Below are 23,703 nucleotides of genomic sequence, written 5' to 3' on the forward strand. Positions count from 1 at the left end.
AAAATAAAAAAAAATACTACTTTATATTTTTGTTTTTCCTTTTTGAAGATGGCTTTAATTAATCTTTTTCTTTGCTTATCTCTTGAAATAGGGCTTCTCTGCCATTCCCCTCTACTCTTTTCTTCTGGAATGCCTATTAAATAAATATCAGAATTTCTTCAGTCTATCTTCCTTGTCTTTTTAAATTTCTTTTAACTTAAACACATGTAAGGAATACTGAACAATATTAAGAATAGAATACCCATCACTCAGTTTAAGAAAAGGGACCTATCACTTTGCACCCCTCCACGATCCCACTTCTTCCTTCTCCAGAGTAACCAACCACGAGCCTGAACTTTTGTATTTCTTTCCTGTTTTATACTATGTTTGTATCTCTAAACAATATGCTATAAATATTCTCATATGTGTATCCTGGTGTACATGTGCAAGTTCCTTTATATATGCTTAGGAGTAGAATTTCTGGATCATAGGGAATTTGCATCTTGAACTTCAGTTCAAGATAATGTCAAACTATTTTACAGAGTGGCTTTTAATCAATTTTATTACTTAATACTCTATTTTAAATTTTGCCAATTTCTCACTGTAATTTTAACCTATATTTCTTTGAATAATAACCAAGGGGGTTAAGCATTTTTCCAAAAATGTACTCGTTGTTTGGTTTCTTCTGTGAAATGCCTATTTAAGTTTTTCCTACTGGATTGATTCATTTTTGACAACTGATTTTGCAGTTTTTGACATATAATACTGGACATTACTCCTTTGTCATTTATATATGTTATAAATATCTTCTCCCAGTTGGTGGCTTGTCTTTTTACTTTATCTTACTTTTGATGTACTGAAGGTCTTAACTGTAATGAAGGTAAATTCATCTATCTTTTCCTGTGATTTGTGCTTTTGGTGTGTCTGGTTTAATTTTCCCTGACCTGTGATCATAGGACAGCTTTATACATTGTCTTTTTTTTTTTTTCCAGTACGTGGGCCTTTCACTGTTGTGCACCCCCAGCCCCGCGCCGTGGAGCACAGGCTCCGGACGCGCAGATCCAGCGGCCACGGCCCACGTGCCCAGCCGCTCTGCGGCATGCGGGATCCTCCTGGACCGGGGCACAAACCCGCGTCCCCTGCATCGGCAGGCGGACCCCCAACCACTGCGCCACCAGGGAAGCCCTATACATTGTCTATGTTTTTTAGTTTGGCCTTTATAATTAAATTTTTAATCTACTTGGAATGAAGGGATCATATTTTTCCCTATGTGGCTAACCAATTGTCTCTGCACCATTTTTTCTTAAAAAGTTTATTCTTGCTCTGCTGACCTGCAATGCCAGCTCTGGCATATATCAGGCTTCCATATTTGTGAGGATCTATTTCTGAACTCTTTATTCTGTTCCAGTAGTTAATTCTCTATCCTCATGCTACATAAATGAAAAAGGACTTGGTATCTAGAACACACAAGGAACTCTTAAAAAAAAAAGTTAAAAAACGGGCCAAAACACTTGCATAGATACTTGATTAACAGAAAAGGAAACACAAATAGCCAACAAAAACATGAAAATATTTTTTTTCAGTAAATATTTTCAGATATTTTACCACTACACTTGAAAGGTAGTTTGGGTGGGTACAGATTTTTAGGTTGGAAATTCCTCTCCTTTCGAATTTTAAAGGTTTTGCTTCATCCCCTTTTAGCTTTCACTGTTCCTTTGGAGAAACGCAAAACTATTATGATTCCTGACATTTTGTATGGGACTTCTTTTGTCCCTTTGGAAGTTTGTATAATACATTTTTTTGTCCCCAGTGCTTTAAAATGTCAAGATAATTCACTTTATTTATTTATTTATTTATTTTTCATGTGGGATCTTAGTTCGCAGACCAGGGATTGAACCTGTGTCCCCTGCAGTGGAAGGGCACAGTCTTAACTACTGGACCGCCAGGGAAGTCCCAAGACAGTGTACTTTAGTGTGGGTTTATTTTCATTCATTTTATTAGGCACTCGACAGGCCCTTTCAATCTGGAAACTCATGTTCTTTAATTGTCCTTAAATTAGTACTTCATTTCCTTCCCTCTGACTCTTTGTTCTCTTTTCTGGAACACTTATTACTCAAATATTGGACCTTTTGGCCTAGTACTCTAGTTTTATATTTTCCTTTTTTTTTCCCCATTGTGGTCTGTGAGGCCACAAAAATCAAAATTCAAGCACATACAATTCAACGAGCTCCCTCAAGGTACATGTAGTCTTCAGTGTTCTTCTTGTATTTTACAGATTCTAAGACACATTTTTTTAAACATTTAGCATCTCTGAAATCTAGGTGACTTTTTTTTTAAGAAGAATCATCACAGGACACGACATCACTCACTCACTTACTAATTCATTCGCTAGTGTTTTTCTTCTTTTTTTTTCTTTTTTTTTTTTTTTGTGGTACGCGGGCCTCTCATTGCTGTGGCCTCTCCCGTTGCGGAGAACAGGCTCCGGATGCACAGGCTCAGCGGCCATGGCTCACGGGCCCAGCCGCTCCGCGGCATGTGGGATCTTCCCGGACCGGGGCACGAACCCATGTCCCCTGCATCGGCAGGCGGACTCTCAACCACTGCGCCTAGGTGACTTTTTAAAATAAAGGCATGTCATAGATTAATTAGCAATATTTTTTTGTTGTTGTTGTTGTTTTTATTTTACTTTTTTGGCTATGCCACATGGCATGTGGAATCTTAGTTCCCTGACAGGGATTAAACCCGTGCCCCCTGCAGTGGAAGTGCAGAGTCTTAGCTAGACTGCCAGGGAAGTCCCTAATTAGCAGAATTTTTTTTTTTTTTTTTTTTTTTAAGAAGGTCATTTTTTTTTTTGACGTTGGGGGTAGGAGTTTATTAATTTATTTTTTTGCTGTGTTGGGTCTTCGTTTCTGTGTGAGGGCTTTCTCTAGTTGTGGCAAGCAGGGGCCACTCTTCATCGCGGTGCGCGGGCCTCTATCGCGGCCTTTCTTGTCGCGGAGCACAGGCTCCAGACGCGCAGGCTCAGTAGTTGTGGCTCACGGGCCCAGCCGCTCCGCGGCGTGTGGGATCCTCCCAGACCAGGGCTCGAACCCGTGTCCCCTGCATCAGCAGGCAGGCTCTCAACCACTGCGCCACCAGGGAAGCCCTAGCAGAATTTTTTTAAAGCATCTTAGCTTAACTGAAATACAAATACAAATCTCTTTGTATTTCCACTTTCACTTTCATTTCTGGCCACTGAGTATTCTTTTTTTTTTTTTGCGGTACGCGGGCCTCTCACTGTTGTGGCCTCTCCCGTTGTGGAGCACAGGCTCCGGACGCGCAGGCCCAGCGGCCATGGCTCACGGGCCCAGCCGCTCCGCATCATGTGGGATCCTCCCGGACCAGGGCACGAACCCGTGTCCCCTGCATCGGCAGGCGGACTCTCAACCACTGCACCACCAGGGAAGCCCCTGAGTATTCTTTAAAAATAAATAAATAAATAAATAAACAAACAAACAAATTTATTTATTTTTGGCTGAGTTGGGTCTTTGTTGCTGTGCACGGGCTTTCTCTAGTTGCAGCCAGTGGGGGCTACTCTTCATTGCAGTAAGCAGGCTTCTTGCTGTGGTGTCTTCCTTGATGTGGAGCACGGGCTCTAGGCACGTGGGCTTCAGTAGTTGTGGCTTGCTGGCTCTAGAGCACAGGCTCAGTAGTTGTGGCACACGGGCTTTGTTACTCCACGGCATGTGGGATCTTCCCAGACCAGGGCTCGAACCCGTGTCCCCTGCACTGGCAGGAGGATTTTTAACCACTGCACCACCGGGGAGCCCGCCACTGAGTATTCTTGACTAATTTGCCAATTCATTTATTTGAAGCATCTAGGAAGCTTTAAAAATATTTTATCCAGCATTTTTTTTTAATTTATTTGGCTGCATCAGGTCTTAGCTGCAGCACGCCAGCTTCTCTTTAGTTGTGGAGCACGTGTGGGCTCCATAGGGAGTGGGCTCAGTAGTTGGAGCATGCAGGCTCTAAAGTGCCAGCAGGCTTAGTTGCCCTGCAGCATGTGGGATCTTAGTTCCCCAGGCAGGGATTGAACCCTCGTCCCCTGCATTGGAAGATGGATTCTTAACTACTGGACCACCAGGGAAGTCCCTTATCCAGCATTTAAAAAATGCTTTTCAGGGTTTCCCTGGTGGCGCAGTGGTTAAGAATCCACCTGCCAATGCAGGAGACACAGGTTCGAGCCCTGGTCTGGGAAGGTCCCACATGCCACAGAGCAACTAAACCTGTGCGCCACAACTACTGAGCCTGCACTCTAGAGCCCACGAGCCACAACTACTGAGCCTGAGAGCCACAATTACTGAAGCCCGTGCGCCTAGAGCCCATGCTCTGTAATAAGAGAAGCCACCGCAATGAGAAGCTTGTGAACCGCAACAAAAGAGTAGCCCCCACTCGCTGCAACTAGAGAAAGCCTGCGCACAGCAACAAAGACCCAACACAGCCAAAAATAAATAAATAAATAATTTTTTAAAAAAATGCTTTTCAGCAGGAAGGTTGATCAGAGTACCTACTCTGCCAGGTTGCTGGAAACAAAAGTTCTTATCCACATCTCAACCACGCTTACAGTTTTTTTATCCATCTCTCTGGGCTGTATTCTGGGTGAATTTCTTAGTAGAGGCAGACCTCATTTTACTGCACTTCACTTTATTGTGCCTTGCAAATACTGTGTTTGTTAAAAATTGAAGGTTTGTGGCGAACTCCTTTCATCAAGCAAGTCTATCGGCGCCACTTTTCCAACAGTGTTTGCTCACTTCATGTCTCTGTGTTGCATTTTGGTAACTCTTAAATATTTCAAACTTTTTCATTATTATTATATTTGTTACGGTGATCTGTGATCAGTGATCTTTCATACTGCAGGCATACCTTGGGGATATTGTGGGTTCAGTTCCAGACTGCAAGGAACTGAATATTGCAATAAAGTGAGTCATACAAATTTTTGGTTTCCCAGTACATATACAAGTTATGTTTACACTATACTGTAGTCTATTAAGTTTGCAATAGCATTATGCCTAAAAAAATGTACATACCTTGGGCTTCCCTGGTGGCACAGTGGTTGAGCGTCCGCCTGCCGATGCAGGGGACGTGGGTTCGTGCCCCGGTCTGGGAGGATCCCACATGATGCAGAGTGGCTGGGCCCGTGAGCCATGGCCACTGAGCCTGCGCGTCCGGAGCCTGTGCTCCGCAACGGGAGAGGCCACAACAGTGAGAGGCCCGCATACCGCAAAAAAAAAAAAAAAAAGTACATACCTTAATTAATAAATGTTAAAAAACGGTAACCATCATCTGAGCCTTCAACAAGCTGAAAGTTTTTGCCATAGTGAAATCAATAGGGGTTTTGCGAGCTTCAGACTTCATGAGGTTTAAGGAAAGAAGCCATCTCCGTAACATAAAAGTGCAAGGTGAAGAAGCAGGTACTGATGTAGAAGCTATAGCAAGTCACCTGGAAGATCTAGGTAAAATAATTAATGAAGGTGGCTCCACTAAACAACAGATTTTCAATGAAGACGAAACCACCTTATATTGGAAGAAAATGCCATCTAGTACTTTCATAGCAAGAGAGAAGTCAGTGCCTGGCTTCAAAGCTTCAAGGACAGGCTGTTAGGGGCAAATATAGCTGGTAACTTTAACTTGAAGCCAATTCATCATTCCAAAAATCCTAGGGCCCTTAAGAATTATGCTAAATCTACTCTGCCTGTGATGTATACATGGAACAACAAAGCCTAGGTGACAGCACATTTGTTTATAACATGGTTTACTGAATATTTTAAGCCCACTGTTGAGACTTACTACTCAGAAAAAGTTTCTTTTCAAAACATTGCTGCTCATTGACAATGCATCTGGTCACCAAGAGCTCTGATAGAGATGCACAATGAGATTAATGTTGTTTTCATGCCTGTTAACACAACATCCATCCTGCAGCCTGTGGACCAAAGAGTAATTTCGACTTTCAAGTGTCATTATTTTAGAAATACATTTCGTAAGGCTATAGCTGCCATAGACAGTTATTCCTCTGATGGATCTGGGAAAAGTAAATTGAAAACCTTCTGGAAAGGATTCACCATTCTAGATGTCATTAAAAACATCTGTGGGGCTTCCCTGGTGGTGCAGTGGTTGAGAGTCCGCCTGCCGATGCAGGGGACACGGGTTCGTGCCCCAGTCTGGGAAGATCCCACATGCTGAGGAGCGGCTGGGCCCGTGAGCCATGGCCGTTGAGCCTGCGCGTCCGGAGCCTGTGCTCCGCAATGGGAGAGGCCACAACAGTGAGAGGCCCACATACTGAAAAAAAAAAAAAAAAAAAAACAAAAAAAACAAAAAAAAACATTTGTGATTCATGGGAAGGAGTAAAAATATCAACACGAACAGGATTTGGAAGAAGTTGATTCCAACCTTCAGAGGTGAAACTGAGGGGTTCAACACTTCAGCGCAGGAAGTAACTGCAGATGTGGTGGAAACAGCAAGAGAACTAGAACTACAAGTGGAGCCTGAATTGCTGCAATTTCATGATAAAACTTAAACGGATGAGGAGTTGCTTCTTACGGATGAGAGGAGAAAGTGGTTTCTTGATATGGAAACTACTCCTGGTCAAGTTGCTATGAAGTGCAGAGAACAAACACATGGACACCAAGCGGGGAAAGTGGTGAGGGGTGGTGGTGGTGGGATGCATTGGGAGATTGGGATTGACATGTATACACTAATATGTATGAAATGGATAACTAATAAGGACATGCTATATAAAAAATAAATAAAATAAAATTCAAAAAAAAAGATACTATGAAGACTGTTGAAATGACAACAAAAGACTTAGAAGATTACATAAACTTAGTTGATAAAGCAGTGGCATGGTTTGAGAGGACTGACTCCAATTTTCAAAGAAGTTCTACTGAGGGTAAAACGCTATGAAAATGTATTGCAAGTTATAGAGAAATTGTTTGTGAAAGAGTCAATCGATGTGACAAACTCCACTGTTGTCTTATTTTAAGAAACTGCCACGGCCACCCCAACCTTCAATAACCATCACCCTGATCAGTCAGCAGTTATCAACACCAAGGCAAGACCCTCCACCAGCAAAAAGATTATGACTTGCTGAAGGCTCAGATGATGGTCAGGATTTTTTTAACAATAAAGTGTTTTTATTTTTTAATTAATCTATTTTTAAAATTTATTTTATTTTTGGCTGCGTTAAGGTCTTTGTTGTTGCGTGCGGGCTTTTCTATAATTGCGGTAAGCGGGGCCACTCTTCATTGCGGTGCATGGGCTTCTCATTGCAGTGGCTTCTCTTGTTGCAGAGCACAGGCTCTTCGTGCGCGGGCTCAGTAGTTGTGGCTTGTGGGCTCTAGAGCACAGGCTCAGTAGTTGTGGCGCATGGGCTTAGTTGCTCCACGGCAGGTGGGATCTTCCCGGACCAGAGCTCAAACCCATGTCCCCTGCATTGGCAGGTGGATTCCCCACCACTATGCCAAAAGGGAAGCCCATGACAAAGTATTTTTAAATTAAGGCACACACATTTTTTTTTTAGACACAATGCTACTGCACACTTAACAGACTACGGTATAGTGTAAACATAACTTTTATATGCACTGGGAAATCAAAATATTCATGTGACCCCCTTTATTGTGATATGTACTTTATCGAGGTGGTTTAGAACCAAACCTGCAATATCTCTGAGGTATATGCTTTATTTAAAACTCTAAATGTCCAACAGTGGGGAATGTAAAGAAAATTAAGTTAGATGAAGTAAAAAGAGAAATCAATTTGTAAGCAAGATCTGGGTTCACATCATGGTCCTTTAACTTATTAGCTGCATGAACTTGGGAAAGTTAAGTCTGAATCTATTTCCTTATCTGTGAAATAGGATAGAACAATGCTTACCTTAAAAAGTTGTTCTAAGGGTTTAAATGCAAAAGTGACCATTAGAGTGATACATGGCTTATTTGAGAGGTTAAAAAAATTAAAGAACGTAGAAACTACGAGGCAGCAGGCAGGGGATAGGGGGAGTGGGCGGCAGTTACTTAGGAAACTGTAGATTAAAAATTTAGGGCATCCAATTATATGTATGTTAATGTTACAAATCTAAATGTTTCTTTCACATTTCTTTTATCATTATTTGCTGAGGCTGGAAGGAGAAAGTGAGGCTGAGTTTTTCATCACTCTCCCATATGCTGTGAGGTCTGCAAGGCCAAGGACTTTGTTGTGGTTACACTTATATTTCCAGCAAACAGTATGGTACCAAGGCATTTACTAGTCAGTAGATTTTTGATGGATGAATTAAAAGGACAAAGTGTATACAATTTTTAATGGTTCTTAACAGGTAGAGCCCAACAGCTTCTAATCCTTGACTCCCCAGGCCTGTAACTAGCTAGGAGCACCAGAGCCACAAGGAGGGTGGATGACTGAGCACTTACTTGCTGAGCTGGTAATCAGTGCCTTTGATGAACTTGAGCTTCTCCAAGGGTACCCCAATGCTCTCCAGCATTGCCTTGATCACATTCTCATAATAGCTGGTTCGGAGTTCTAGAAGTTCCCATGGGGCCTTCATGTTATCCAGGTACGCGTGAAGATCCGCAAACAGAATCGTTACCTGGGCATAAGAGATAAGGGGCCATCAAAATGTGAATTTGTCCAAGTACCTCCAAACAAGTGAGGTAAGTCTTGTTAAGTCTCTCTTTCGGCCGTTGCCCAAGGGCAACTGCTTGCTTTATAATATTAGTTCTTACCTCACATCCTGCTTTCAGGAAGTCCGCGATCTTAGACATAGGCACAAAGTAAGCCACATGTGGCTTGCCTGTGGTTGCTGTCCCCCAGTAAACTTTAAGTTCCCGCTCCTTCAGTATCTCCTTCACCTTCTCTTCCCCGAGAACCTCCTGTTGTGGAAACAGAAGAGCTGGTTTAATGCCAGTGCCCCACCTTGCTCATCCTTTACCCTGTGACAAGGAAAACAAAGGTATGTTTCACTGAGGGTCCAGGCTCAGAGCCAGCAGGGAGGTCTAGCCAGGCTCTCAGTGCTGAGTGAGAGCCAAATGAAGCCGGTGCTGTTGCCAGTACCACTCCACTGCAGAGACACTGACGTTAGGGGAAGGGAGCATGTCTCTAACCATATCTTCCCCTCCGTCTACTTTTAGCTCATGCTCCTTCCTTTCACAGCCAGTTTCTTGAAAGGTGTCTCTTCTTCTGCTCTCCATTCCTTATCTCCCCTTCTAGTCTGAATTCCGTACAGCATCACACCACTGAAAATGCTCTTGCTAAGATCACAGATGGCCTCCGTGTTGCTAAATTCAGTGAATACTTTTTAGTCCTCACTCCCCCTGAAACAATCTCCTCTTTTGGTTTTCTCTATTTTACTGTCTTAGTTTTCCTCCTACTTTTCTGGCTGCTGGGACTCAGATTTCTTTGCAGCTGTTCTTCTTCCTAATCATTTAAATAATAGCAATCCTTGGGGCCCTATCTCTCTTCTTACTCTACATTCTCCCTAACTGATCCTCTTCAGTTGCTTCAATTACTACTTATGAGCTAGTAACTACCAAATCTCCTGCTCACACCTATATACATGTACTTGTTATTAACCCAGTTAATTCAAACACAACATGTTCAAAATTAAACTCGTGCTTTCACCTTCTTACCTCACTCCCCAGCCATCTTTTTCACTTAGTTTCACCCCAGTGCAATAAATGGTACTATAAGTCACTGAGTTGCGTAAGTTACTCTGAAACAGCTCTTAAGTCCTCCTACTTCTTTCCGCCTCTACACCACCAACCTAGTCTTGGCCATCCACACCAAGATAACCGTAATAGCCTCTTAACAGGTCTCCCATATCTACTCTTGTTCTCTCCAATCCATGTCCCAAAAGGAAGCCAGAGAGGTCTTTAAAAACCAAAATTTGATTAACTCATTCACCTATTTAAATACTTTAATAATAATTTCCTTTTGCCCTAAGACAATATTGGAAAAATCCTAATAGGCTAATATGCTGCTGATAAGAGATTTTAGTGTTTCTTCAGGTGACGGTTTGTGGGGGCTGTTGGAAGCCACGAAAGACAAAAATTGTTTTGCTGGTTTGAATCACCTATTAGTAGGATTTGTTAAAATCTTGTGTTTCAAGCCAGCTGGAGGCTGATCCTCTGAGCCCCTGACTATTTGGATACTTGAAGAGTTTTCACTACTCAAGGAAAGGTCATATCACTTACCCTTTAAAACCCGAGTAAGTCAATGCCACTAGCTTTGTGTGTCATTTCTTCCCAACCTCTCTTTATTTTATGGAGAGAGGTTAGGAAACAAAGGATCTGGCTAAGGGGAAGCATGCAAGAGTCTCTGGTTAAGATCAAATTATGAGTGAAAATAACCCAAATGTCCATCAACTGACAAATGCAGAAACAAAATGTAGTATATTCATATAATGGAATATTATTCAGCCATCATAAGGAATAGAGTTTTGATAAGTGCAACAACATGGATGAAACTTGAAAACATTATGCTAAGTGAAATAAGCCAGACACAAAAGGCCACATATTATGATTCCATTTATATGAAATGTTTAGAACAGGCAAACTAGAGACAGAGAGCAGATTCATGTTTCCCTAGGGCTGGGGAGATGGGAGGAATGTGCAGTGACTGCTAATGGGTACAGGTTATTTTTGATGATGAAAATGTTCTGGAATTAAATAATGGTGATAATTGAACAACCTTGTTACTACATCAAAACCCACTGAATTGCACACTTTACAAGGGTGGATTTTATGATATGTTAATTGTATCTCATAAAAAGAGAAAAACAAGCTGTGGCCCAACCAATGTAACCACTGCCCTTTCTAAAACCCCAATGTTAAACATAGCTTACAAGGCCCTCATGACCTGGTCCCTGCCTATGCCTCCTAAACAAACAAGTAAAATGTATAGGATGTCAGATGGTGGTAAGTTCTATGGAGAAACAACAACAAAAAAAGGCAGAGCAAGGGATGTGGCAGTTCTGGTGGCAGGGGTTTGTTATTTAAGTAACGTGGCCAAGAAAGGCCTTCCAGACAGCGTGACAGCAGAGGCCTGAAAGAGTCAAGGGAATGAGCAATATAAATATTTCCTAAGTGCCTGATCTGCATTTTGCTTCCTCTACTCCAGCCAAGTTAGCCCTCTCTCTGAACCACAGGGTTCTTTCTCCCTTCTGGATCTTGACCTGGGTTCCTTCTACCTGACACGTTTTTAGCCCCCAGTATTCTGGTTAACTTCTACTCCTGCAGTGCCTGGAACCAGCAGGAACATATGTGGAGTGAAGAAGTGATCCGCATCCTTCAGGGCGCAGTTTAGAGGTCACTTCCTCAGCTTTCCCTGACACTCCTCCCGGCCCTCCCCCGTAACTTCCTTTCAAGAAAGATCTCCGCGTGAAGTACCTTCCAGTACTTGTTTCGACTGTAATTAAATGTTTGGATTATGGGTCATTTTAAACGTCTGATTTCCTCCAGACATGCTCTGGGAGGGCAGGGTCCTGACGTATCCCCCAGCGCCTAGCACCGCGCCTGGCACATAATAGGGTGGGTGGGGTGGGAGCCCTGGATTCGAAGCCTGGCTCAACACAAGTAACTGCACACAGGAGGTGAGCCTACTGTGATTTCTGTGGGACTGACCGACGGGCAGTGAGGACTGCAATCTCTCTCAGAGCGGCCTCGGCGCGGAGTCCCCGGCCTCACACACTTATGACCCCATAGCGGGGCTCAGGATCCCAGGACCTCCGGCCCCCAGTCCCCAACGGCGCACTTCCAACCCCGAGGCCCAACCTGCAGGTTCCGGGTGATAAGGTGCAGCTTCTCTTCAGGGCTCAGAGCGTCCCCCATGCTCTGTCCCCTCCGTCTCCCGCGCTCAGCCCAGCACTCGCGCCCCTTTCTCGGTCGCCGCCGCCGCCGCGTGCCGGGAACTGTCACGCAGGTCCAGTTAGGTTGCATCAGCTGAACTCGTCGCTCGGCTTGCTCGGCCTGGACCCCTGTCCTCCTACCAGCAGCCAGGAAAGTGTCAGGAGCAGCGAAAAGTCGAGCGGGTCGATGAGACGAAAAGGGGTGGAGCCAGTAGGTGGGGTAAGCGGTGCGGAGGGCGGGGTTGCGGCGCCTGCGCGGGGCGCAACCTTCTGAGAGGCGGGGCTGTTTCCTGCCAATCACTGCCTGTTTGCCCTCCCCCTGGCGCTGGCCCGGCAGCCTCGGGGCGGGGGAGGTCGGTGAGGGGGCGATAAAATGGCGCAGGGGGCGGAGTGAGGTGCAGTCGTTCACCTAGGCTTGGGCCCGGCTTGTGGAGGTGAACAGCTGAGGGACGAGGGGGTCGGCGTTCCTCGGCTGGGAGGGGGATGGGGGCGCCTGTTGCTTCTCCAGAGGGCCGCGCAAGCCGTCCGCCCCGTTGAGGGGTTGAGAGGCCCTCACCCTGGCGGGAGAAGGGCTCGTTCTCGTTTCTGAGGTGATGGCGGTGGCGGGGGGAGTGTCTCTGCCCCCCACCTCCACGTCGGCGGGCGATAGATGCCCCTCACCCTGCCGAGGCAAAGGGAGGCCGTCTGGTTACCCGAGAGGGGGAGTGAGGTCCGTTCTCCCTACCCAGTGGGGGTGGGGGGGCTGGAGGTGGAGGTGGAGGGAGTGCCTCTGCCCTCTACCCCACGGGGCCGGGAGGGTGTCGGTAGGCAGAAGATCGCAGTCTTTCCGGCCGCGCCTTGCGAGCTGGGGGCTGGGGGGTGGAGAGGCTGAGCCGCCCCAGGGGGGAGCGGAGGCCCGGGTCCAGCTGAGGTGTGGGGTGGGCAGCCATCCGCAGGGTGAGGGTGCACTGTGCTGCCCTGCTGGCGGGCCGCTTTTGCTCCTGCTGGGGGAGGGGTGGGCAGCAAGCCCCGCGCTTCTCCCGCCTTTCGCGGGAGGCGGGAACTCTTGGTCTTTTGGGAGGAGGGGAGCAGGAGGAGGGAAGTGCGAAGGCCCTGCCCCGAGGGCGATGCCGTGTCGCAGCGCTTCTGAGGGAGAGCTGGGGGCGGCCAAGCCGTATCCTACGAAGGGTGAACTGCGATCCCCCTTCCGCCTAGCGCTCGAGGACTGGAGGCGGCACCGGTTACTTCCTGGGCTGGAGGGCGGGCAGTTGGCACTGCAGGGTGGGCCCCGGAGAGGAAGTGATTGAGTTGCGTTCCTGCTGCCCCAACCTGACCTCCAGTTTCCTGTGGATTTGTTAGAAGCTTCAAGCTTTAGCAAACCTGTCTAAATCATTTCAAAGGCATTTTCTTTTAAAAAAGAAACCTGTTGCTGCAGCTGGGAAGTGTTTTGTCTCTATGCCCATGTGGGAGGAAAGTCCTGGCACCCTTATCTAAGCGAAACGTTACCTCAAGCAGAGATTTCCAGCCCTGCGTCGTTTTTCTGTCCTGTAGTGTTTACGGCAAAGGGCGTTGCAGAATTCTCACAGATAATTTCAGTTCAGTTTGATTTTGACTAAACTTTATGGCCGTTTTCTGGAGTGATAAAGCCTACTGAGTGCCTTTAGTGCTGTATGTCTCACGTGTATTGCATGTAGGAAAGGTTGGAAATCAAATGTCATTGGGGAAGTCCGGTCTCTTGGAAATAATCCTTTCCCTTGGCCATACCTGTCAGATCCAGCTTGATAATGGTCTTGGCTTTAGAGCCTTGAAAGAGGGATGTGGGGTTGTGTCTGATGCTGCAGTTTTCGTGGCCTTAATAAAATAAGGCTTTGTGCTTTGAGGCAGTAGGTTTTCTTAGGTACGGTAAAAATAGAAAGGGAGCCAATTTCTGAAGTTGCAACCAGGAGGTTAGAGAACAGAGGGAGGGGGTGGTAAACTGAAGTGTGAAGAGGGGGGTGGACAGGTGAGAGAGACATGGAAGGACAGAATAGGGTCACAGAAGGGATGGGGAGCAGAGAATTAAGAGATAGACTTGGGAGATGGGGAAAATATTTTTCCTTTAAAAATAAGGAGATCCTCATATTTCAGATCACTACAAAGCAAGTGCCAAGAAAGGCAGGTGATGATGGAATCGCAGACAGGGAAGTACTAAGGCTGTCTTGTGGAACTTCACTTTAGAACTTCAGTTTTATCCGAGATTTTTTTTCCTCCCTTGCAGATTTATTAAATGTCAACTTTCATTAGTATAAGGCTTTTAGGTTTAGAATGCTTCCATAAACATCCCCTCATTTGATCCTCATGATAATCTGTTTGAAGTTAACAGTGACTAATCCCCCATTTTTCAGAATGGTGTTCTCATCTGTATTGAGGTTCAGAGACTTCAAGTGAAATACCGAGGTCTCTGAATTTTAGTCCAGTGTCTCACTTCAGTGACCGTTAATTTGCAGAATTTGCCTGATATTTCAAAAGTCCGTACGGCCTCATCTTTGACCAATTTATTGTGACAGTGTGGTTGACAAGATGCTGGGTTAAATTAGAAGGGATTAGAGCATACTGAATAATTTCTTGACAAGCAGGGACCAGGGGAAGTTTCCTGTCGGTTTAACAATCTTTTCCTACCATTACTGTGCTTCTCTTAAGACTGACTGACTCTTCAGGGGTCAGGGAGCTGATGATGGTGGGGTAAAATAATAACCAACCACTACTTATTTAGCTTTTACGTTGTGCCTGTAGTATTCTAAGTACTTTGATGTTCACGATCTCATTAATTCTTGCAACAGCCTTATGAGGTAGGTACTGTGATGGTCCCTATTTTACAAGGGAGGACATTTGAAACTTCAGAATGTAATCATTGTATCTTTCCCCACTGACTTCTTAATTTTAAAATGTTTTTATTACTAAGTATTTCAAGCATATAAAAATTATACCATGTAACAATAACGAATACTGTTATACCCACCACCTAGCTTTATTGTTTTAGGTCTTTTCTTATTTATGTTTTTTAAAGAAATAAAACATTACAGATAGAATTGAAGCTACTCACACCCCCTTGCCATTCCTCTTCCCTCCCCACCACCAGAGGTAGTCACTATCCTGAACTTGGTGTTCCTTATTCCTATTTAATGATATATATACGTATCCATACACAATTTATGTTATTGTTTCTTTAACAAATAAATTGTAAGGAAAAAAAAGATGGGAATCTGTAGATTAAAAAACTCACAAGACCTATCAGCCGATTGCAATATATGGCCCTTATTTGGATACTGATTTTTTTTTTTGCGGTATGCGGGGCTTTCACTGCTGTGGCCTCTCCGGTTGCGGAGCACAGGCTCTGGACGCGCAGGCCCAGCGGCCATGGCTCACGGGCCCAGCCGCTCCGCGGCACGTGGGATCTTCCCGGACCGGGGCACGAACCCGTGTCCCCTGCATCGGCAGGCGGACTCCCAACCACTGTGCCACCAGGGAAGCCCCTGATTTTTTTTTTAATCTTAAAAAATATGACATTTATAAAATAGCTGTAAGTATGAACTGGATATTTTACGATAAGGAATTCTTGTTATTTACAGATGAAATGATGTGATTCCTGGGACTTGCTTCAAAATAATCTGGTAAAGGGGGAAGTGGATGGGGCAAGGTTAGCTATGGGTCGATAGTTGGAGCTGTGTGATGGGTATGTGGGAATTCATTATACTATTACGCTGTTTTTGTATATGTTTTAAATTATAATAAAAAGTATATTTAAAAATGAGGAAATAAAATTGTGAACAGAATGATTTGTGCAAGTTAAATTTTATATGGTTATGGTATTGTTCTGCATGCTTTTGCTCCTAGACCTATTGGAACATTTTATGAGAGAAGCTCAGAAGAGCCAGCTCTGTGCCTGTGGATGTCATGTGGCATAGGAATTGATACTTTCAGTGGTTACGAAGAATAGTGGTCCTTTGTGTGCACAGTAAAGTTTGCAAGTAATGATGTTTTTCTTCCAGTGAGGTTTGGCCACATTCACGGTTATTTCTCATGTTATTCCATTCCACTTGGGAAATCAAGGGAAGCCTGTGCAAAATAAGGTGGCTTAAATTATTTTTGCCAAGGGACCAAAAGCCCTCTTTGATGTCTGCATCCTTCGTAGTATATTAGAGAGTGTACTGAATGTAGAAGGCTCTGCCACTTGCTTACTGATCCAGGGCAAGTCTATCACAAGGGTGGTAGAAAAAAACAAGAAAAAACATTGTCTTTGGAATTAGACTTGGGTTTGGATCCTTGTTCTAGCATATTAGCTCTGTATACTTGGTATACTAAATGCCTGTGAACTTTAGTTTCCCAAAAGTGAAAATGTATTGAACTCTTCATTTGATTAAGCAAGTGCTTGGACTAGACCTTTTGTTTGTTGGTTTCGTTTTTCTTTTTGGCGGCACCATGCAGCATTTGGGATCCCGTGCCCCCTGCAGTGGAAGTGCAGAATCATAACCACTGGACTGCCTGGGAACTCCCAGGACTAGACCTTTTGGAAGGAGTTGGAGAGGGGGGGTGGTGGCTCAGAAAGAGCTTCTCTTTCAGAAATGTGGCTGCTTAACCCCTGTGCCTGTGATACTTGTGCTTGACACCCACAAACTTCGTTAAGTAAAAGAAAAATTTTTCCAAAAGTAAACTTTTCTCTTACTGCTGCCTGAAGAATTAACTTCACTCTATAATATAACCCAGTCACTGGGCAGAGAAATTACTTTTCATAGAGACACCTGCTTCAGTGCCTAGAACTGTCCCCCAATTGCTGAAATATTGGTAAAATAAGATTAAAAGCCATGGCAACTCTTAAGTTTAAATATAACAGCTTAGTTTCTTTGATAAGATCTGTGTTATAGTTATATTGAGGGGTTAGAGTTGTAAAATATGTCTCACAGTGCGTAGTTTATAACAGGTGCTTAATATTTCTTCCCTTTTTGTCCCATCTCATCTCTAAGATGGACAAGCCTTTTTTTTTTAACTTGTTTTCCCCCCAGTTTTTTTGAGATACAATTGCCATATAACATTGTATTAGTTTAAGTTATACAACGTGATTTGATATATGTACATAACGCAAGATGGTTGCCACAATAAGTTTAGTTAACTTACATTACCTCACACAGGAATTTTTTCTCTAATGATGAGAACTTTTAAGATCTCTCTTAGCAACTTTAAAATAAAAAATACACTATTGTTAACTATAGTCACCATGCTATACGTTACATAGGTCCCTTCTAATTCTAAAATTCTATAATCCTTCCCATTTCCTTCTAGCTCTTTCTCTAGTACTACCCCCCCCCGCCCCCCGCCCCACCCTGCCCCGCTGCGCTACACTGCGCTGCTTGTTGTATCTTAGTTTCCCGACCAGGGATTGAACCTAGGCCTTCGGCAGTGAGAGTATGGAGTCCTAACCACTGGACCACCAGGGAATTCCCTCTTTCTCTAGTACTTTATTGTCCATAGCATTTTGTATTTTCTCATATTGGTACGTAACTTTCAGTGTTGTCTCTGTAGGAAGATTATACATTCCTTGAGGGTGGAAATCATATCTTTATTTCTTAGAAATCTTATAGAGACAAATTATCTAGCTCAGTGCTGTGTGAGGATAGTAGCTCAGAAAATGTTTCCTGAAAGAGTGCATGAACCAAAACTAAAATTCAGGGAGGGAAGTGGGGTGGGGGAGAATTCACAGTTAAAAGGCTACAAGAATTTTCCAAATTATTGAGTTCGGTGATTAAGTGTTTCTTATATAGCTTCTTAGCCGTTGACATGTGATATGTGAATATCAGTTTTCTATCACCTTTGCCATCTAGAAAATAATTAGAGATTAGGTCCGTCATTAGCTATTTAAGAACTAGGTTTTAATTATACAAGTAATATATAAATATTCAAGTAAAAAAGTGAAATACTAAAGTCTCCCCTTGTCCTCTCAGGATTCCCCTGCAGGTTATGACAGTCATCAATTTTGTGTTGTATTTTTCCAGACCTGTTCTTTGCGTTTATATATGTATTGAAAATGTATGGTCATAATTATATATGTATATATATATGGTCATAATACATATATTGTATGTATTATGTATGGTCATAATTATAACTTTTATATGTATGGTCATAATAATAACTTTTAGATCTTGGGGGAATCTTAGACATCACCTAATCCCTGTTCTCCATCCCTTCCCTATTTTGTAAATGAGGAAACAAGTCCCTGGTTAAGTGGCTTGCCCAAATTATCACAGCTGGTTATTGACAGAACCAGGACAACAACCCAGGTCTTTGGACTCTCACGACAGTACTCATCCTACTAGAGCAAATGATATTCTTCAGAAAGTATAAATTGTTGGGAGGAGGAAAATTAGTTCCTTAGTTGCATAATTTTTCCTCTAAAGATTTTTCTTTGGTGTTCTTGACTCGAAATCCAACTTTGTGGTATTTAAAAAAAATCAAGATCAAAATTAATAGATGGAGCACCTTAAAAGCATAATGCAGTTGACTTTGTAATTAGCAGAGTTGAAAGTGATGAGAAGATCCTCTAATTTTCTTTGTGTCTGCAGGAAGGTGGGAGTCAATCATTTTGACAAGTCTCCTGAAACGAACAGCTAGCAGGAGCTGAACCCTTTTTCCATTTGGTCTCGTGGCAAAGGCAGAGATCACACCAGCAGCTCCACACAGTATGAAAGACAATTCTTTATCTTATTGTATGCTTAAAGATTTTTTGTTGTTTGTTTTTCATTTTCAGAAGTAATACATGTTTGCTTTCTAAAAAGTGTAAACTGTGAAAATCCAAACATTTTACATACATATTTATTTTGTTTGTATGTTATAGATATTATTCCATGATAGTATATACAGATCCACTTCTTTGTGTTTTTAAATAATAGTAAAGTATTCTATAACATGCATGTACCATGATTTTACTGAACAGTTCTGGTGATGGACATTTAGGTTTCCAATATTTGGATGTTTTGAATAATGCTGCTTTGTAAATGTATCTATGTGCCTTTGTACAGGTACTTTTGCAAGATAAATTTCCAGAAGTGAAATTGCTGGGTCAAATGCTGTTGCCAAATTTCTCTCCACAAAATATTGTACTCACTTATACTCTCACTGATAGTGTGCGAGGATCCTTGTTTCTCACATTCTCACCAAACAAGATTACTGTGTCATCTTAATTTTTGCCACTTTGATAGGAAAAAAAGTATCTCATTGTTCTGATATATATTTCCATGATTCTGGTAAGCTTAAATATCTTAAAACTGTCTCATGTTACAAGTCATAGTGCAAAGAATTTGAAATACTAAGACACCACCACTCTCTAGAGAAGATTGGAATTGATATAAGGGTATTTCCTGTTCCTCAGCGAAACTGCCTTTTATTTCTCCAGATATGCCGTGCTCACTAGTGCCCTCTGAACAGTCTTCTGGTACCTCTCTTTTGCCTAAAGACAATGCCCCATTTTCTTGGGATTCCTTGGATGAGGACGGATTGGATGACTCCTTACTGGAGCTGTCTGATGGGGAAGATGATGGCCATTTTAGTTTCACGGAGGAAGAGATTCAGGAACTCTTGAAGGATGATGACCTATCAAATGAGCACTTTTCTTGGGGAGGAGGCTTGCCTAACGATGACAGCAGGAATGTTGAGAAGGGGGGGAAAGGGAGTCAAATTCCACTTGATACTCCCCAAGAGAAAAGTTCATTGTACAGCTCGGGACCAGAAGCTGAGACCCCTAGCCTCTTCAAACTACCTCAACTAAATACATCAGTTGGTCATGGACCAACTCCTACTAAACCATTGAACAGACGCTTTGCACTAGAAAAGAGTCTTATAAAAGTTACAGTTGCACCATTTGATCCAACAGTTTGTGATGTTGTACTTGATAAGGACAAGACTGATACATCCAAAGTTACTGAAAAACCCTCCTCCCTTGGAGAAGAGATGAGAGAAGATGGTCTTAGCCTAAATGAGAGCACAATTTGCACAGAATCTGAAGGGATCAGCCTCAGTAACTCTGCCTATGATGGGCCCCCACTCCCTTCTTCAAACAGTAACTTTGAACAAACTGTCTCTGATAAAAATATGTCTGACAGTAAGAAACCTACACCTGTATTCTCTCAGATCTTGGACCATTCAGAGACTTCTAATACGGGGTCAGCCTGGAGAAATGGATCACATAAATCAAGTTTTGAAATGAGGTTTCCGGTTGTTTCCAGTTCATCAAACAAAGTAAGTATATATTTCAAGGTGAAGAGAGGAATGAAATTATTTTCATTCAGAAGCTGTATAGCAGAGCTTTGTATTCAAATAAATTAGGGTTTAAATCCTGACTAGCACTGTGACCCTGGGCAAATTATTTAGCTTCTTTGTTTCCTCACAATTTCTTATCTATAAATTGGAGTAAATGATACTTTACAGTATAGTAAAGATTAATTAAATAATGTATTGACAGTAACTGGTACATAGTACTAAATTAACCATTTACTGAATAGACTAAGATGATGATGATTTTATTATTATTTCTCCTTTCTTTGGGTTTCAGCCTAAGTCTCAATCTTTGGTTGCCACGCTGTATATATTAGATAAAACAGCTCTGAGTCAGCCACTGAAGAGCTGAAAAATCTTGGACAATTTACCTAACCTCTTTGAGCCTGATTCCCTATCTGTCAAATGGGTCTAACAGTCCATACCGTTTAGGGTTTCTTTTTTTTTTTTTTCTTGAGATTACTGTCCTTATCTCATTTAAAGCACCTCCCTTAGTGCCCAGTACACACTAGGGTTCACGAGTATGCCTATGTAGCTGTTAGTTCAAGAATATTTCCATAAATGATGTTTTGTTATAACTAAGGGCCATCTTTGCTTCTTCTTTCTGCTCTGAAAAAATGCAGGATGTTCTTGACAAGGATTCTGGGAAGCTGAACGTCCATGAAAAAAGACTAGGCAAAGTCATTCCTGTTCTGCAAACCAAAACAAGGTAATGGTATAGTGAAGTATTCTGGTTTCTGTTGGTTCTCTTCAGTTGCTTTCTTCCTCTCCTGAGTTTCTCCTTAGTGTGGGGAAAAAGCCCTGCACCAGAAGTAAGCATACTTGAAGTTCTGGGACTACCAATAACTGTGTGACCTTGAACAAGTCAAATATTCTCTGACCTTGGTTTCTTTGTCAATAAAATGAGGCTAATGATGCCTTCCCTGCTGCCTCACAGGGTTATTTTGAAGCGAAAAAAAGACATATTAGTGAAAGCACTGTATAAATGTAAGATTTCTTTCCCTGCGTGTGGGGAAGCTTGGTCACAGATATAGGAAGTTAGAATAATTCTTACAAAATGTTAAGATATAACTATGTAGAAAATCATTTAGTCATCTCTCCCAACTTGCATATAACTGTCCTTGGGGAGAAAATTTTATAGAGTTTGCAGATTTGGGTCACCTTTTCAATCTGTTCTCTTGTTGCCAGGAGATGGCAGTATCCCTACATGGGCCTTTTCAATTAGCAAAGCTGTTTTTTAGGTTGAGTCAGATTGGCTTCCTTACAACGAGATTCTTTTAAAAATTTTGATTACAGAGATACTAAATTTATTCCTACCACCCCTAATCCCAGTTTTCTGGGTTTTTTTTCCTTGTTTTGCTTTGGTTACTTGAAGGAACTTTGTGAATTGCATACAGTGGAAATTAAGGCTACTTGGAGCAGTAATAAACTCACTGTCTCATCCACAGACTCCTTAGTACAGTGTAATCAGCATGAGCGAGGGTCAGAAATTGTTCTTGCCAAGGTCACCAATGTTTTAATTGCCAGATCCAGCTGGTTCTTTTTGGTCTTTATCTTACTCAGTTTTTCTGTGCCTCTATGAAGTTAGCTATTTCCTGACTAACCTTGAATTACTCAACAAATGCTTTCTGTCTCTATGGAGTAGGCAGTCTTCGCTTTGCTATGCCTTGTTTGTTTTGGGTTTTTAATTATTTATTTATTTTTGGCTGTGTTGGGTCTTCGTTGCTGTGCGCGGGATTTCTCTAGTTGCAGCGAGTGGGGGCTGTTCTTTGTTGCGGTGCACGGGCTTCGCATTGGGGTGGCTTCTCTTGTTGCGGAGCACGGGCTCTAGGCGCGTGGGCTTCAGTAGTTGTAGCACGCGGGCTCAGTAGTTGTGGCGCACGGTCTTAGTTGCACTGCGGCATGTGGGATCTTCCCAGACCAGGGCTCAAACCCCTGTCCCCTGCACTGGCAGGCAGATTCTTAACCACTGCACCACCAGGGAAGTCCCTATGCCTTGTTAACAGCAGGTTATATCTATTTCTTTTTTCTCTCAACTCCATACTTGGTTGCAGCTTCATATTACGTGACTAACACTGTCTTTTGTCATTGGATCTTAGAGAGTGTTTTGAGAGTTAGTTGTTCTAATCCATCAGCTGTATGTGTCTTCTCTGTACAAAGCACTATATTCATGGTTCTAACTGATTGTTTTTCCTCCTGGTTTGCTTGGTTCAAGGACTAATATTCCGACGTTTTCACCGTCAGATCTAGAAAAGCAGAAGCAAAGTTACCTCAGGAATGTCTTTGCTCATATAGAAGACCCAGTGGACTCTAACCAAGGTAACACAGTAATCAAAGAATGGCATATAAAAAATGTGATGAGACTTTTTTTTCCAGTGTAATATAGCTTAAACTGAGAGATTGTCTTGAATTTTTGTAAATTGGTGAGAAAGATAACTTCTTATCCAAAGATTTTTACTTCAAGGGATTGCCTAACCAGATAATCCTCAAAGTGGTTTGGCTAATCAGTATTAGAGAGGGGTCCAAGGAGACTCATACCAGTACATGAAAAGTGTCTCCCCCATGGCTGAGGGCTGTAACCAGACCTTTTTTGCTAGGGATTTTTTTGCTTCGGATTTTTTTGTCTAAAAATTAGTAGAAGTGGACGACCAGGCACTGCTTGGTAATCATTGGTTTTTTATTTGGATTTATTTTCCCTGTTGCCTTCAGCATTTAAATGTAAAAAGCAGGCATTTCAAATACCATCTTGCATCTTGGCATCTGAATAAAAGCTCTTGAAAGGCTTTGACTATCTTCCAGATCCTTCAGTCTGAGTTCTCCCTAGTTCATTAAAAGCTATTGCAAACCAAAATGGCTGAATTCTTTCTCCAGCCCTCAAGAGACTATAGTCCATTTTTTCATTCATTCATCCTAAACTATTGGCTGATGGGAAAATTCCTAAAGGGAAGCTTGTGAACTGTACTGAAGGTGTAGAGATTAGAAAATACTGGTAAAACAATTCCTTCTTATAAACATCACTCCATATTCTATCATCTTTAGCTTTTTTCTCTATTCATTCAGCACACCTTTCTTGAGTACTTTCAGTGGTGCTCAGTTTGAAGATTAGGAATTGGAAATGTAAAGAGTAAGGTAGGGTCTTGGACCTCTGGGAATTGATAATCCAGAGAGGAAAAGATAATTACACTGCAGTATTGATTAGTGCTCTAGTAGAATTACGTGTAAAATGCAGTAGGAGCAGGGAAGGAGCCCTTCTGCTTGTGCTTGGGCAGAGCGGAAGATGGAGAAGGAGGGTGCCCTTGGTAGGCTCCACAGAGAAGATGATGTAGTTCAGTTACTGTAAGATCTATTGTAAATCAGTAGGGAGGGTTTTAGAAGAATTTTTGGCTGAAGATCAAAGGAGAACTCCCCTTTCTTTGACAAATCTTGAATTACTTAGTAGTTTCTTTTTTTCTTTTTATAAGGCTGTGAGTGAAAGGTTTAGAACTCTGAGACATCAGCCAGAAGAATTTTATATTCCGGGGTCCTTTTATTTTTTACCCAGAGATTTCATTAAGCAATCAAATACTACT

General features: G+C 42.6%; 2 protein-coding genes across 6 annotated transcripts in view; one reads left to right on the plus strand and one right to left on the minus strand.

Annotated features, from left to right (window-relative positions):
- The window catches only part of YARS1 (tyrosyl-tRNA synthetase 1), a 31,579-nt gene extending 19,582 nt beyond the window's left edge, over positions 1–11,997 (minus strand). The window contains exons 1-3 of the mRNA XM_082611898.1: positions 11,778–11,997; positions 8,733–8,879; positions 8,421–8,596 (exon numbers count right to left, since the gene is read on the minus strand). Of these exons, the coding sequence (XP_082468024.1) occupies positions 8,421–8,596; positions 8,733–8,879; positions 11,778–11,942 (488 nt within the window). The 5' untranslated portion in view covers positions 11,943–11,997. The remainder of the gene's footprint in view (positions 1–8,420; positions 8,597–8,732; positions 8,880–11,777) is intronic.
- A 78-nt stretch (positions 11,998–12,075) lies between these two features.
- Positions 12,076–23,703, plus strand: part of S100PBP (S100P binding protein) — a 29,548-nt gene continuing 17,920 nt past the window's right edge. For 2 of the 5 annotated variants that reach the window (XM_082611906.1, XM_082611910.1), the window contains exons 1-5: positions 12,076–12,285; positions 18,427–18,543; positions 19,257–20,098; positions 20,758–20,843; positions 22,350–22,453. In XM_082611906.1, the coding sequence (XP_082468032.1) occupies positions 19,259–20,098; positions 20,758–20,843; positions 22,350–22,453 (1,030 nt within the window). In that variant the 5' untranslated portion in view covers positions 12,076–12,285; positions 18,427–18,543; positions 19,257–19,258. The other 3 variants (XM_082611907.1, XM_082611909.1, XM_082611908.1) reach the window with 3 other exon arrangements.

This window comes from Mesoplodon mirus (assembly GCF_964341445.2).
Source record: "Mesoplodon mirus genome assembly, chromosome: 3".
NCBI lineage: Eukaryota > Metazoa > Chordata > Mammalia > Artiodactyla > Ziphiidae > Mesoplodon > Mesoplodon mirus.